This window comes from Gigantopelta aegis, chromosome 4, assembly GCF_016097555.1.
Source record: "Gigantopelta aegis isolate Gae_Host chromosome 4, Gae_host_genome, whole genome shotgun sequence".
Classification (NCBI taxonomy): domain Eukaryota; kingdom Metazoa; phylum Mollusca; class Gastropoda; order Neomphalida; family Peltospiridae; genus Gigantopelta; species Gigantopelta aegis.
This window is the reverse complement of record NC_054702.1, coordinates 19,550,492-19,565,932: the sequence shown is the minus strand read 5'-3', so window position 1 is coordinate 19,565,932 and position 15,441 is coordinate 19,550,492. Positions and strand designations below refer to the sequence as shown.

Below are 15,441 nucleotides of genomic sequence, written 5' to 3'. Positions count from 1 at the left end.
CACCACTGAAACCCAATAAAAATATCTAGAGCTAGACTTAATTGTATGAGAACTTAGTTTAAGTACACACACAAAATAGTAAAATATATTTTTTAAATATTAAATGTGAAATACTCATTGTATTATTTCGAAATAGAAGGACACTAATACTACAAATTGGTGTTTATGTTTTATCTTATACTGGAATGTTTTCACAAATAAACTGGTTTGACTTCCACGAGATCGGGAGATATCTTTTATATATACACAGATAGGAATCAGAAGAGAACCCAGATTTGACAGCCATCTGGTAGTAAAAAATGTACCCGAGCACTTTATTCAACTTATTATACATATCTCTGTGCAAATGTATCAACGGCTAAAGTGGTACATTCTGTCATATCTGTGGCAAAACTTGTGGATAAATAAAGATTAAAAAATTTAAAATGTAGCGGGTTTTCTCTGAATTACCAAGTGTTTGACATCCAGTCGCTGATGATTAATAAATCAATGTGCTCTAGTGGTGTCAAGAGAAAAAACAAACTTTAACTTTTAAAGCCAATACAGAGATATAAACTCGGCTTCTACCAGTCTAAAACTTGATGACTGAATTATCCATGGTACTAAGTTACAAAATATTCTGAATTACCAGTGACAAATAGCACTTTGCTAACAGTAACAGAGTTACAAGTGACAATTAATTAGTTATCCATGATGCTAGGTTACAAATTACTCTTAGTTACCAGTGACATCGAGTTCACAATGATCTAGTGTATAGTTAAGTTACCAGTAATGTATTAGCATTACAGGGACTATCCTGAGTTTGCAACCATTGTAAGATGTTTCCAACTAATAACTGAGTCTTAAACAACTAAAATTACATATTAAATAAAAAAAATTGTCTGCATAACCAATGTATTTGCAATCATGTGCTAATGTTTGTAGTGCTCAGTTATTTTTCATTTTACTTCATAATTAAAGATTTTTTTTTTTTCATATGTATAAAAATATTGGAAGGTAACGTTTGGACAACACCAATCACCTTCTTATACAGACACTGATATTCAACAAGAAAATATATTTAGTCGTCAAATTTAGTCAGTCGGAAACATCTTACAATGGACGCAAACTCAGAACAGTCCCTTTAAGAGTCAGACTAAGTTAGCAGTCAATATGTAGACAACAATATGTAGACTTACATCAAAGGTTCCTAATGTATAGGTTTCATTAGCTGCTCCTTTCTTCACGGCGACTAACATAAATCCTAGAAAAGAAACCAACTTCCTCTTATGCCGTGACCCGTCATCATCCTCTTTCCCCCTCTCCAGCGTCCCATTCAATGTTACTGGAATAAACAGTAACACATAACAATGAGATACATGTAATAAAAGTGATATTTAATGAAGAAATTAACATACTTAATGACATCCCAAAACTTAATTCATCAACGGGTGGGACATAGCCCAGCTGTAAAACACTCGCTTGATGCACAGTTGGTCTAGGATTGATCCCAACTGACGCACCCATTGAGCTATTTCTCATTCCAGCCAGTGCACCACGAGTTTTATATCAACGGTCGTGGTATGTGTTATCCTGTGGGATTGTGCATATAAAAGATCCAATGCTACTAATGTAAAAATGTATATTTCCTAAGACTATATATCCAATAGCCGATGATCAATAAATCAATGTGCTCTAGTGGTGTTGTTAAACAAAACTAACTTTAATCTTAGCATCAAGAAAAACGTCTATGATCCGGTTTATTTTTGTTTCATTTTGTAATTGGATGTCAAACATTTGGTAATTCTGACATATAATAGCAAAGGATCTTTTATATCATGCACCATCTCACAGACAGGATAGCACATACTACGGCCCATAATATACCCGTCGTTGTACACTGATTGGAACCAAAAATAGCCCAATGTGCCCTCTGACGGGGATCGATCCTAGGCCGACCGCGCATCAATCGAGCGTTTTACCACTGCCACATCAGAAATTTGCAAACTTTCGAACCACCCCCTAATGACAGTGTCATCTACCAGTACCGATCTAGCTTTATCCTGTTCATACCCTAACTTCGCCTAAGCTTAATATCCCTATTATAAAATAATATATATTTTTTAAATATAAACATTTGTTAAAGGGGAGCAACTGACAAACCGAAAAATGTTATTGTGACTATATAACCCACTGTACCAGTTATGAAACAAAAGTAATATAATAGTTTTTATTAAACCACGTGACATAGTATATCAAATATTACGACACTATTACACGCTTTACGACATCCATTTGCCGCCCTAATAACTTTCATCGTGAGCTAAAAGCCACACCGACAAATGCTGTGAATCGCACCATATACCCACTTTGTTACTGCACATAAACGCCTCCAGCGGTTTATGGCAGTGCAAACAAGAGTGCAAACCTGCAACAAGACGCACGTTACTTTGATGTTCCATAATACAATATAATAATTCTAGAATAATGTTTCAGAAGGATGTCTGTTGCAATAAAAAGAGATGGAATATTTGTTTATCTACACCTCGGCACATTTATTATTAAACAAAGGCTGTTTGGTATTTAACACCAGGGGTATGTTCAACTGACCGTTTGTCGCTTTCGCTTGCTACATTGTTTTTTTACGCTATACATTAAATCGAATGACCACTTTGCGAAAGAGTCAAACAAAAAAACAACAACCCCCCCAAAAAAAAAAACCCACAACCCCCCCCCCCAAAAAAAAAAAAAAACCCCAACAAAAAAAACAACTCCGTCTGCCTGAACATAAGTTAGTGACAAGAACACTGACTTGGCCCACAGAGAATAAAAGAAAACCCACTGTCGCCACACCAGTTACTCCTACAAAGAAAAATAGCAAGGAATCTTGCAATTGCCCGTCTGGCCCTCTCCCCGCCAGGTACGAACTCCAAATATCCAAATATACTGTTTATTAAATATTTATCTTTAAAATATTTCTTCATATATATACACTTGATGTGACAACCTTTTATTTGAAAAATAAATTTCAGCCGGTTCCTCAATATCACCGATCAATCGCTAAATGACCTTTTTTTTGTACTCATTTTCGTGCTTGTATCCAAATAACGTTCAAGCACGCTGCCCTGGACACACACACCTCAGCTATCTAGGCTGTCTATCCAGGACAGTGGTTAGTTGTTAGTGGTTAGTGAGAGAGAAGTCGATGTAGTGGCCTTACACCTACCCATTGAGTCGTTAAACCCACTCTGGGTGGGAGCCGTTATTGGGATGCGAACCCATACCTACCCGCCTTAAGTCCGATGGCTTAACCACTCACTACACCACCGAGGCTGTGTGGACGTTAGTCGGATGTATACGTGAGAAAATCATAATTAGAAAGGTCCATCTGCAGAGTTTTTATTTGTCATAGTTGAGACAGTGTATCCAACTGCCACACGCTGGACACCTAATAGCTGCTTAAAGGGCAATGTCACTGGGGTTTGTTAAAAAGACATTCCTTTCATTTTTGTTCGAACGAATGTTTTGAAAAAAAAGCTTTATTTGCACACCGATGCTCTGTAATTCGGTACAGAATCAATAGAAGTACTATTTGATTTTGCAGACCTGTGCAGCATTCTGTATTGTTAAAATGTTAACTGTTGATACATTCATAGAATTAACGGTCAATATTGGACAGTTTTGGCTCAAATGCCGTTGAACTTTAATTGGTAAGGAAAATATCTTAAAGAACTGACAGCAGCTTGAAAAAATAGCTATGTAATCGTAAAACAAATTTCAATGGGAAGTAGAACAATGCGAACCGCCAGCAGCCGACACCTGCAGTTTTCACGTCTGCTCGTTGTGTAAATGACTTCTACAGCATTGGCGTGATAATACTGGTTGAGATTTGCTTCGCGAGCTGTTTAAAGTCACTAATTGAGCACCTTCAGAATGCATCACTTCTAACTGGTGCAAATGTAACAACCAGCACAGTTTATCGCGGAAGCGTAAGTGCAGAAGCAGATGTCATGAATGGTATATGGATTTTAGACTGATGATCTTGGAGTTCTAACTAAGAACACACAGCTATCGCAATGAATCAAATTCCATCGCAAGATAGTGAGACATAAAGTGCTTAGAGATTTTGCTTGTTCATTTTCAGTATCCCATTTCCAGCACGGTAAAAAGAACTCAGTTTTCAGTTTATTAAGAATTACTGCATTTTTAAAAATCAGTTTCTTGTTTCCTATATATTAACGGAAACTCAGTTTTTTATTTCTATTTATTGTGGGGTATTTTACTGTAGTTTTTATTATATTAAAGAGTTCCTGAATTATTTCGTTTCCGTCTTTTTAAAATGTTATTTCCAGCATAATAAACAGAGCTATGGGATCACATCTGTTTTAATTTCTCGTCGCTTCATACATCTTAAAAAACACCGATTTACGTTAGTTTCAAGCTCTAGTTGCATGTATAATATTAAGAACTGAATTGTTGGACTTAAATTTCGGATAAATATAGTTGCATTTGTGAAGTACATCTGACTCATTCAGTTCCGCCCTTGCTGCTGTCAGCTTTGATTTCGATAATGAACACAATATCAGATTATGTATCATTTTTAAATCTCAAAAAAGAAAAGAAAAAAAAAAGAAAGAAAAAAAAAAAGAAAGAAAAAACCCTATGATTATGGCCATTTAAGGGCATCTAAATATACAAGAGAATACCAACTCGGGTAGGTGGCGCTGATGGCATAGAAACAAATGTTTTATACTGATTACAAAAAGTCTACTTTGAGGGGTTGAGTGGGGGAGGGGGGGGGGGGCATGTTTCCTCAAGAAACTGTTTAAGTGTCGATGGTTTTGATGCAATGTGGGTCATTATAAACCAGCTTTCTATCATTTTAATACTCAGGGTCGAATAAAAGGGGAAGACATGACCCTTCCGCTATACACGCGATTGTGCAGGGATTGTGCAGGGTTGGGGTTGGTGGGAGTCTAGACTGTGATGAGCGAATTTATTAGAAATGTCTGCTCCCGATCCCTCCGAAAATACATTAAAAGACCCCCTCCCTGCACACACGCCTCCCCGTTGGACTATTACAATCTTGTATTTATAAGTAAGCCTTTGAGCAATCTGTGAAATGCACTGACCACGTGTTCAGTGTATGTAGGATATAGCCTCGTTTTTCTCGCATAGTTTTCCGGTCGCTATTCATTTACGTAACGCGCGACACATGCAAGATATTCACATGAAAGGAAGACCATGCAGTACGGATATTACATTAAACAGTTCAACCTGTAACATTGATGCAGTTTGCGGTTTTATGTTGAACTAGACTGGTGTCGCTTCATCCCTTGCACTTAATACCTCTTCCTGTAGCCAGTCAACTTCTGCAACGTGCCACAATAATTACTCAGTTCATTTATTTATTAATCCATTCATTCATTAATTCGTTCATTCATTAATTCATGCCTATATATGTTGATTAAAGAGACTGTCGTGAGCTTGCTAGTATTGTAAAACGTTTTCGACCGACAAAGCGTATTTAATGAATAAATCGGAACGACAAAACCGTTATCGAAACCGTCTCTCTGCACAATACAGAGCTGAATGGGTTTTTGGCAAAATAGTGGTTGATTCCATGAATCGCTATCTAGTGTCTCATTTATAGAACAGCCACTCCCGAGGAGATCCTTTTGACTGCCACAAAGAAGACTGCCACTCCCAGACTAGTTTACTAAATCAAAACTAGCACAGAGCAAAGCTCATTGGAATAAGTACAGCCGTGATGACATGCACTCATGAATCACAGTCAGAAACAGTGATGATATCAGGTGTTCGCGAAAGACGAGCATATCCTTCCTCACTGGTGGAACCTGTCATGAATATTTATGAAATGGATTTTCTTCTTTGAAATATCAGTGTAGAATAACAGTCGAGGGATCACTTCATACAAAATGGCGGGAAAATATTAATGTGCAAACATTCGTCTCAGAGTCCTTTTTGTAACCGATGGGTTATTTTCCATTTATTACAATTAAAGATCAAACAACTCTCAATGTTTTTTTAAAAATAGCACTACAGTACCTAAAACTCCACACCGTCTACCCACTGCTACCGTGAACTTCATACTGATGAACTCATTACAAAAATGAAGTCAAAATATTAATATGCAAATATTCGCCTGTGCGAGTTTATTTAACAGCGCTGTGGTCTTTGGTTCATTACATACTCAGACAACTATCAACGTCTTCCGTCGTACAATCCCGCCGTTTTACTGCCGCATCAGTTGTTACGAAGACAAAGTATTACATAGCTTACACCGCAGGACCTAATATACGTGTCTACTCGCAAAACGTAATGGGCATTCCTCGTTCGTTACTCCCAGAATTTACGTTTACGGCTACCTGGGCGTGTTCCCGTGGATGCATGTATTGCATATGTTCTTTCAACGCCGTGATGGTGGTTTTATGATTTATTTAAAATAAAAGCACTACTTTTATTGAATCTCCCGCTGAGGGATATGTTTATTTAAATTACTGAAATTGCAATTCAAAACAAACGTGTCATTGTTCCTATCTTCAGATTAAATGCTTTACTACGCCATTTGATTTTAATTTCCCCTGCCAAAGAATTCGAACTATTTCAAGGTAGCACGTAATGTCTTTACTTGTCAGTGATCTTTTTTAAAACTTTATTTACATGCACCCTCTTCTCGAAAACTCCTGTGATGTATATATAATCAGTTTATATTTTATAGTATTTGTGTGTGCATATATTATGTATGTATATATATATGTGTATGTGGGTGCGAGTGAGTGAGTGACAGAGAGAGAGAGAGAGAGAGAGAGAGAGAGAGAGAGAGAGAGAGAGAGAGAGAGAGAGAGAGAGAGAGAGAGAGAGAGAGAGAGAGAGAGAGAGAGACAAAGAGATGCTCACTGGATAATTTGATTAATTGAGGGGGTAATGTTATATATTATAGGTACGTAGGTTACTTTAGAACATTGTAGCTGTCCTTTAAGTTGCATACACCCTACAAGGGGGCGGGACGTAGCCCAGTGGTGAAGCGTTCACTTGATACGCGTTCGGTTTGGGATCAATTTCGTCGATGGGCCTATTGGGCTATTTCTCGTTGCAGCCAGTGCACCAGTGGTATGTACTATTCTGTTTGTGGGATGGTGCATACAAATATCTCCTTTGCTACTAATGGAAAAATGTAGCGGTTTTCCTCTCTAAGACTATATGTAAAAATTACCAAATGTTTGACATCCGATAGCCTACGATTAATGAATGAATGTGCTCTAGTGGTGTCCTTAAACAAAACAACAAAAGAAACAAACACACTACAAAATCGTATATATATATACTGCACCTATAGTTATTTCACACTAGGTACGCCCATGCCCTAGAAATACTCTGTATCCACTACTATGAAACAGGCGAATGTTTAAAGAAATATGTTTCCCCGACTGTGATGACAATTCCTCTACATCCTCTCCCCATGTCACACTGACAGAGGCCGTGTTAAACAGCGGCATCAAACCAAACATACTCACACTACATTGATTTTGAAAGTGGTGTACGTTTAGTGGGATTGTTGTTGGTAAGACACCCATAAATAACGCACAGCGGTACCTAAACACCCGTGTACCCACGTACCTGTACTTAGTGAAGTTTCAAGTGTTAATGTTCAACCAAAATGTCTTTGTTACGCACGCACACACGCATAGACACATGCACTATTTCACATTTAAAATATCGTCTCTGAAATTTGTATATATTTTAACTTAATTTTGTTTTCTTATTCCCAGAACAAGGTTTTTTTTTTTTTACCAACGCAATTCAGAATAAAAAATGTAATAATAAGCGTGTTGTGCAGCACCTACGGGTAAAATTCGGAACTCCCCTACATGGATCCCACGAATCAAACCTCGAATGTATGAAGTGGAACAATACGCTAATAGACTACAATTCTGCGCCGGAAGTCCGCGTTACAGATAGGAAATAATCCACAGCGCATATATAGTTCATCTGTGTCATCTGGAAATTATGTATTTAATGCAAAGCGGTGACTTAGTCTAAAATCAGCAGTGTGACCGACATGGTTCATAGAATTGGCTGAGGAGTTTCTAAAACGGCATGGCAACCCATAAATCTAAACCAATATTCTTCCTTTACTCAACATTTGTATGGGTAATCTCTTATGCATTTATGTTTGGTGTCTTTTTTTTCAAGATCATCACAGACCTACCACTGACATAGTCTAAATTCCCTAGAAGCCGAGAGGCAAATCCCATTGCCGCCAAGTAGGCCGTTACTCACAGACAGTACTAAAATATATACGCCTTTAAGCAGCACGGGGTCTGCTATAGAGACGAAACATTGACAGGTTAACTACGTGTATATGACATCATGGCAAAGAATAAAGAAAATAATGCTTCAACTTTCAGACAAGATTCGCCTACAGACAGTCACCAGTTGAATTTGATTCTAGTTCGGAGATCAGAGCCGGTTTATCCTAGTAACAAATGCAGCACGTGCTACGGACCCCGCGTTTCAGGGGGCCCCGCGATGATGTCTACATTTATTTCCCCCAGGATATTCCTCAAACCGGCTCTAACGGAGATGCCAGCAATTGGGGGAGTGTGGGTGGGGCCGCTAGATATTAAACCGTCTTTCAACAGTGCCGCCTGCACCCCTCCCCCAGCTCCCAACGCCTACGACATTAAAAATAAAAATCTAAATGAAATCAGATCTTACTGTTCTCTTAACACGATTTACATTAGAAGATCTTACTGTTCGCTTAACACGATTTACATTAGAAGATCTTACTGTTCGCTTAACACGATCTACATTAGAAGATCTGAGGCTGAACATAGCTTAAAATAACGAGATGTAGTAATAAATAAATAAAAAAATAAAATAAAATAAAATAAAATAAAATAAAATAAAATAATGAATGAATGAATGAATAAAATTAGCTTTAAAAATTACAATAAAAGTCTAGGCACAATATTATGGCGTCTTCTGCGGTAGATTAAGACACTTGTATTTTTGTAGAAATGGCGAAAACTGAACTTGACGTCATTACGGGCATAACCGTTACAAGAAAACACCACTGGGCGATCTATTCTATTGCTTAAAATTTATTAATAAAAGCATACTCGAGACGGGAGCTTTAAGCAGCTAGTGTGCTGGGAATCACTGAACAAACATTCCAGTACTTTCCTATCCTATCCTGTCATAAACGACCAGACGTCATTTCTCGCCTGGTTGATGATAACAGTCGGAAATGAAGTCATCGTTTTGACGATTCCCCCTTTTGTGCAGGAATCTGGTCCGAATTCTGAGATAATACGAACACGTGATGGTTAGCATTGCCGTGAATTCCGCCGTTCTTTCATGTAACCCGCGTCTGTGATTTACTTTATAGACGCCCGCGTGCCATGTGGCGTTGTCATTTTTTCTCTTCTTCTTCTTCTTCTTCTTTTTTTCTGTCCTACAACGTAACATAGTTAGCGATGCAACTCCGCGGAAGAGCATTTGCAAGAGTTGCGAAAAGCCGTAGGGCAGGCCCGTGGAAACAATATCTGGAGTGGGGGTGGGAGGGGGAGGATTGAACCTCTAGTGAAGGGGCCATAGTCTATAGGGTGTATACTACCAAATCACTTTCCATAGACGACAATAGTAACATACTAGTAGTATGTGGCTAAAACTCCTACTTGCAGCGTATCAATCGACATAAACGCCACGGATATAAATACTACGACACCCATCCTTAACGTGAATCAGAAAAAAATGGGGGTCAAGTTGCTCATTTCAGAGATAACGGGTAGTCTCTAAGACTACCCTAATTCTGCACAAAATTTGAGTACTTTTTTTTACAGCTACCTCATACATGTTTCAAGCACAAGACTACTTGACACAGTGGTACTAGATGAAATAAAATTGCATAGTTATTTTGCCCAGATGAACCTTTTTTTTTTTACAACCAACAATCACATTTATCACCAATCACAGGACTTGTGGTGTTAACATCTCTAAAGTTGGGTGCACCTCGAACTTTGACCCAGACGGAAGTTATTTGGTTTAGTACTACCATTAGTATGGTGGGGGGCGGGGGGGGGGGGGGGTTGAGGGGAACAAGCCACATGTTTATCGTTATTTATATAGAATAAGAAAGAAAGAAAGAAATGTTTTATTTAACGACGCACTTGACACATTTTATTTACGGTTATATGGCGTCAGACACAGATATTGAGAGAGGAAACCCGCTGTCGCCACTTCATGGCCTACTCTTTTCGATTAGCAGCAAGTGATCTTTATATGCACCATCCCACAGACAGGGTAGTATATACCACGCCTTTTGATATACTAGTACCAGTCATGGTGCACTGCCTGGAACGAGTTATATAGAGTAAGATAAGGAATCGTCCCCAAGTGTGGAAGGGGACATAAGGACTTCCCCCTGTTCCTACAGGCCTGGTAGGGTCGAGGGGTTATTTTTCGTTCCAGTCAGTGAGCTATGAAAGCTGTTTCAAGTATTGTGGTATGCACTGTACTATCCTGTCCTGTCCTGTCTGTGAAAATGTCCAGGAAATATCAATACTCGATAATTAGAAAAAAGTAATGTTACAAAGTTCTCGACTAAGTTTCACAAATTCTATTTATACATCGGCATCGGTGGCATGGGAGACTTGTTATCGGATTGAAGGTTGGTAGGTACCGGGTTCGTGTCTCGTCTGAGGCAACGTGGGGTTATATGTTTCAGTACATGCCAAATACACTTAGTTTAACCTACATCACGGGTGTCATTATGAATAGTATGTGTCCCGCGTGAGGGTTGTTTAAACCGACAGGCACTGCAAGTAAAGTTCGTAAGCACGTTTTGCTTATTATATTTGATTTTATGAAAAAATGTGGGATAAAAAACTGAAAACTGTTATTAGTATAATGCTGTATTATGATGACCTGTTACTATATGCAAATAACAGGAATCAAAAATGTCTTTTATAGGCGAAAAAGTATCATATTAGCAATGTAATATCCACATGCAAACAATTTACAAAGACAAGTTGAACAAACTATACAACACCTGATATCATTACTCCTGACAGGTGTGATCACAAAATTGTCAGGTGTAATAATGCATTGGCGGATCCAGAAAATCCATTGGATGGGGGGGGGGGGGGGGGGGGGGGGGCAATGAAACGAGGCGGAATGCCAATGGAACTTTGGGGAAGGTTTGGAGGGGGATCGTAAAAAAAATTAAAATTAATATATTATAAATTTATAACTGTCGCAAAATTTAGGGTGGCCCGGGCCCCTGGGGCCCCGCCTAGATACGCCTCTGTAATGTAGTCAACAGCAATTTGTTTCATATACATGTATTCTTTTTTAAACTTGCAAGTGTTTTGATGCACTTTGTAATTTCTCATCGATAAAAAGCAGGGTGTTTTTCCTGTTTATTATGCCTCTTATTTGTATTTAGTAACAGGTCGTCATAATACTAAACAGTTTTAAAGTTTTCGCTTTAGGGATTTTAATGCATTGTGTGTAATAAGCTAAAGAGTGGTGGAGTATAATTTTGATTAGCACGTCAGTAAAACCAAGATAGCTCAACTGATTGCAAGCGTTGGCAAATACATTGTGTTAAAGGTATACTGTCACGGATTTAAGGACCTTATTTCTCCAAAAGTGGATAATAAATAAAAATTACATCAATGTTTGGAAACCAAATCTGGCTATTGAATAAACTTAACTAAACCATGATGGAGTGAAATCCATGTCAATCCTCTTGGCAATATTAATTTTTAAATTATGGACCATTGCCATAATTCAATTTTTTTTTTTTTTTACAAAATGTAATTAATAAATGGAGTATGATTGTTAAGTAGATTGCTGAATAAAGTACATTTAGGAACAATCAAATACATATGTTTCACGTAATACTTTATTAGGCCATTTAATAGGTCAGTGGTCTATGACAATATATCTTTAAATTCTGATCGTCTTGGTGTTTGTGGTGTCTCTAAAACAGAGAAAGTGTCTACCTCTGCACCTGGAAAACTTCACAGAACGTACGCAATTTTTTTAATTAAAAAGTAGGCCTATTCATTTTTTTTCCTTGGCAGAAGGTCACACTATAAAAAAAACTATTCCACAGGGTTAACTTATCGTACAAAGAATTAAGGGGGAAAAGGGTTATTAAACAAAGTACCCAATTAAGATATCGGATTTCAAAGCTGAAAGCCACACTGATATAGGTAATAAAGAACATCGTTAATGAGATATCTCCGACAAGCGTCGGCAAGAAGCTTGGTAATCGTCAGCTCATAAACACACTTTCCCGCCACCGCCGTCGCCATCATTCCACGGAAAATTAGAATCTACCAAGTCTGAGACAGAGATACAGAAATAAAGAGGCACATACACACAGAGAGGCACACACAGCAGAGACAGAGACAGAGACAGAGACAGAGAGAGAGAGAGAGAGAGAGAGAGAGAGAGAGAGAGAGAGAGAGAGAGAGAGAGAGAGAGAGAGAGAGAGAGAGAGAGGGGGGGGGGGGGGGGCAGAATAAAAAAACAGAGGAGCAAATAGAGAAAGAGAGGCCGAGAGACACAGAGCGGCAGAAAGATTACTCCTTCCCGAAAGAAGCAAGATGCCGACAAACAAATCATATTTATATATTTATTTTGACTTATATGTATCTAATTAAAGAACACAAAGTCTGTATGTTATTTATGCCACGTCGGCGACCCCAGACGCGTTGTACCGACACAGCGACGTCATTGTTTCTCAGTCATATAAATTAATACACCTTACGACATGTGACAGTACTGCGTTGTTTATGACCCATTCTTGTTTTGTTGCCCATCACAAACCGGTTCCAGTTGTCGGTGTCCGTCTTGCCGAATACAGACTGCGCGCAACCTCCAATGATTCGCAGTTAACTGGAAAATGTGTCTGCAGTTTTGTCAGAAAAAGAGAGGGTTGAGGGATATTTGCTTAAAGGTGCAATCTCGAGTTTATTATTAACAATTATATTCTTCTTTTTACCAAAAAAAAAACCCTTGAGATTTATACAAGTTTACACATTCTTAATGAACACATATTCAATGCATTGTTTAGTGTATGTGTCTTGGGGGTGGTTTCAAAACTCCTGAAATATATTTTTCCCACGGAAAGGAGTGAATACTGCTTTCTCAGGCATAAAACGTTTTAAAGTTTAAATTATGTTACGTATGTTACACATTCTTAATGAACACACACCCAATGCATTCTTTAGTGTATTTTTCTTGTGAGAAGTTTTAAACCCCTGAAAAACTATTTCAGACGCAAAGGGGTGAATACTGCTTTCACAGACATAAAAAAAAAAAATTCTATATTATATAAATTATGTTACGTATGTTATTGTATACCCCTAGAACCCGCCCTACCCAGATCATACTATGTTATATGCTATACCATAACGTAGCAACCAGAGCATACCACACCACGCCCTGCTGAAAATACCTTCACAAAACGATGTGTAATGTAACTAAATTGAAGGCAATCAAGCAATTAGTTTCTTCCATTTAAGTCAAGCATGGTAACAAGTTGGGAGTGATTCCACTTTGGGACCATGAGAAACTACTTACGAGTTGCATAAAGCAACATCTGCAGATGAAGACATTATTCAACGAACGTCTAAAGGCATTTCCAGAGGTTGTCTGTTTGACGCACGGCCTATTTCATTGTACATAGGGCGAGTAGATTACATTTGTATTCACACACTTGATGTAGCATATGGTTATCCAATACACGTTGACGCTAAAGTCGTTTTCACACACGCACGCACGCACGCACGCACGCACGCACACACACACACACACACACACACAAAGGGATAAAGGGACCGACATACAGACAGAGAGAGAGAGAGAGAGAGAGAGAGAGAGAGAGAGAGAGAGAGAGAGAGAGAGAGAGAGAGAGAGAGAGAGAGAGAGAGAGAGAGAGAAAGAGAGAGACAGAGACAGAGACAGATAATGCTAGTGCTAGAACCATGTCAAAGAAGAAAGCAGACACACAAACAAACGAACAGACAAACAGACCAAAACCCCATGTCAAAGAAGGAAACAAATAAACGAAAAGACAGACCAACTTCACTAAAAAAAAAACACCCAAAAAAACAAATGATGGATCAGAAGAATAATGTCAATATAAATAACAATATACACTACGTTCTTGGCATGGAAACCAAGTTAAGTGAATAATTTTGAGATCATGTAAGAGTTACATACACATATATCTGAGCTGAAGTCAGGTAACACGGACTTACTGCCAATGATCTAAACAGGTTTAGTTACATATAGCCTGCAGTAGCAGATTACTAATCATTACAAACTGACTTCTGATTTACTAATCTAGCTAAGGCCAGTATTTTTTATTATTCGGTTTACGAACCCGCCGACGTAAATTTTGCTCAAAAAAAAAAGAAGAAAAAAAAGGTTGTATTTTTCACTTGATTTTTTATTTTTTTGCCGCCGACTTCCACAAATAGCTCTAAAGAAAAAAAAAAGTTACCATTCTAGTCTATTGTGGCGCATTTCGTAAGGTAACAGTGAGAAATAACACTTATTTCGTCAATAAATATACCGCTATAGATACGAATTGTTAATTCGTCTTCTGTCACTCTCTTTCGGTCCGATTCGCTATTTCGCTCCGATTTCTACAGGAAATGTGGGAGCTTAGAGGTGCCTTGTCAATCTTATTTTGTAACAAAGAATCCACATCTATCAAAGTAGCCATATTAAAAAAAAAAATCACCCCTACTGATACACCCCAAAAAGGTTTTTTTTTTTTTTTTCCTTTCTCCTACCTTTGTGCACAAAAGTTCTTGTTCGTAAACCTAAAAATTAAAAAATACTGGCCTAAATCATAAAAAAAACCCCACTCTTATCCCATCTCTGCCAGTGCCCAACAACTGGTACATCAGCGCCTGTGGTATGTACTGGCCTGCCTATGAGAAAGTACAGTACACATAAAATATCCCTTGCTGTGCATCGGTGGTGTAGTGGTTAAGTCACTGGACTTAAGGCTGGTAGATACTTGGTTCGCCCCCCGGTACCGGCTCCCTTCCAGAGCGAGCTTAACGAGTCCATGGGTAGGTGTAAGACCACTACACCGATTTCTCTCTCACTAACCACTGTCCTGGGACCTAATTCACTAAACTCTCGCAACGTTGCGATATCGCAGTGCAATGCAAAAAGACATGCCTGAGCGACATTTGTGAATTAGGCCCCTGGTCAGATAGCCCAGATAGCTGCAATGTGTGCCCAGGAAAGCGTGCTTGAACCTTAATGTATACAAGCTCGTGAAATAAATATAAATGAATATAAAATAATGAAGTATGTATTAGTAAGAGCAGACTTTGTCTCAATCGATCAAATGTGTCAGCCACTAAATTGCATAGTTTAAACTGAGCTTTAATAAATATT

The 15,441-nt window shown here is 38.3% G+C and overlaps 1 protein-coding gene across 1 annotated transcript in view; it reads right to left on the bottom strand.

The window, feature by feature from the left end:
- Nucleotides 1–15,441, bottom strand: part of LOC121369651 (spondin-1-like) — a 144,832-nt gene that overhangs the window by 65,487 nt on the left and 63,904 nt on the right. Inside the window, exon 2 of the mRNA XM_041494694.1 lies at nucleotides 1,179–1,324. Coding sequence (XP_041350628.1) covers nucleotides 1,179–1,324 — 146 coding nt within the window. The remainder of the gene's footprint in view (nucleotides 1–1,178; nucleotides 1,325–15,441) is intronic.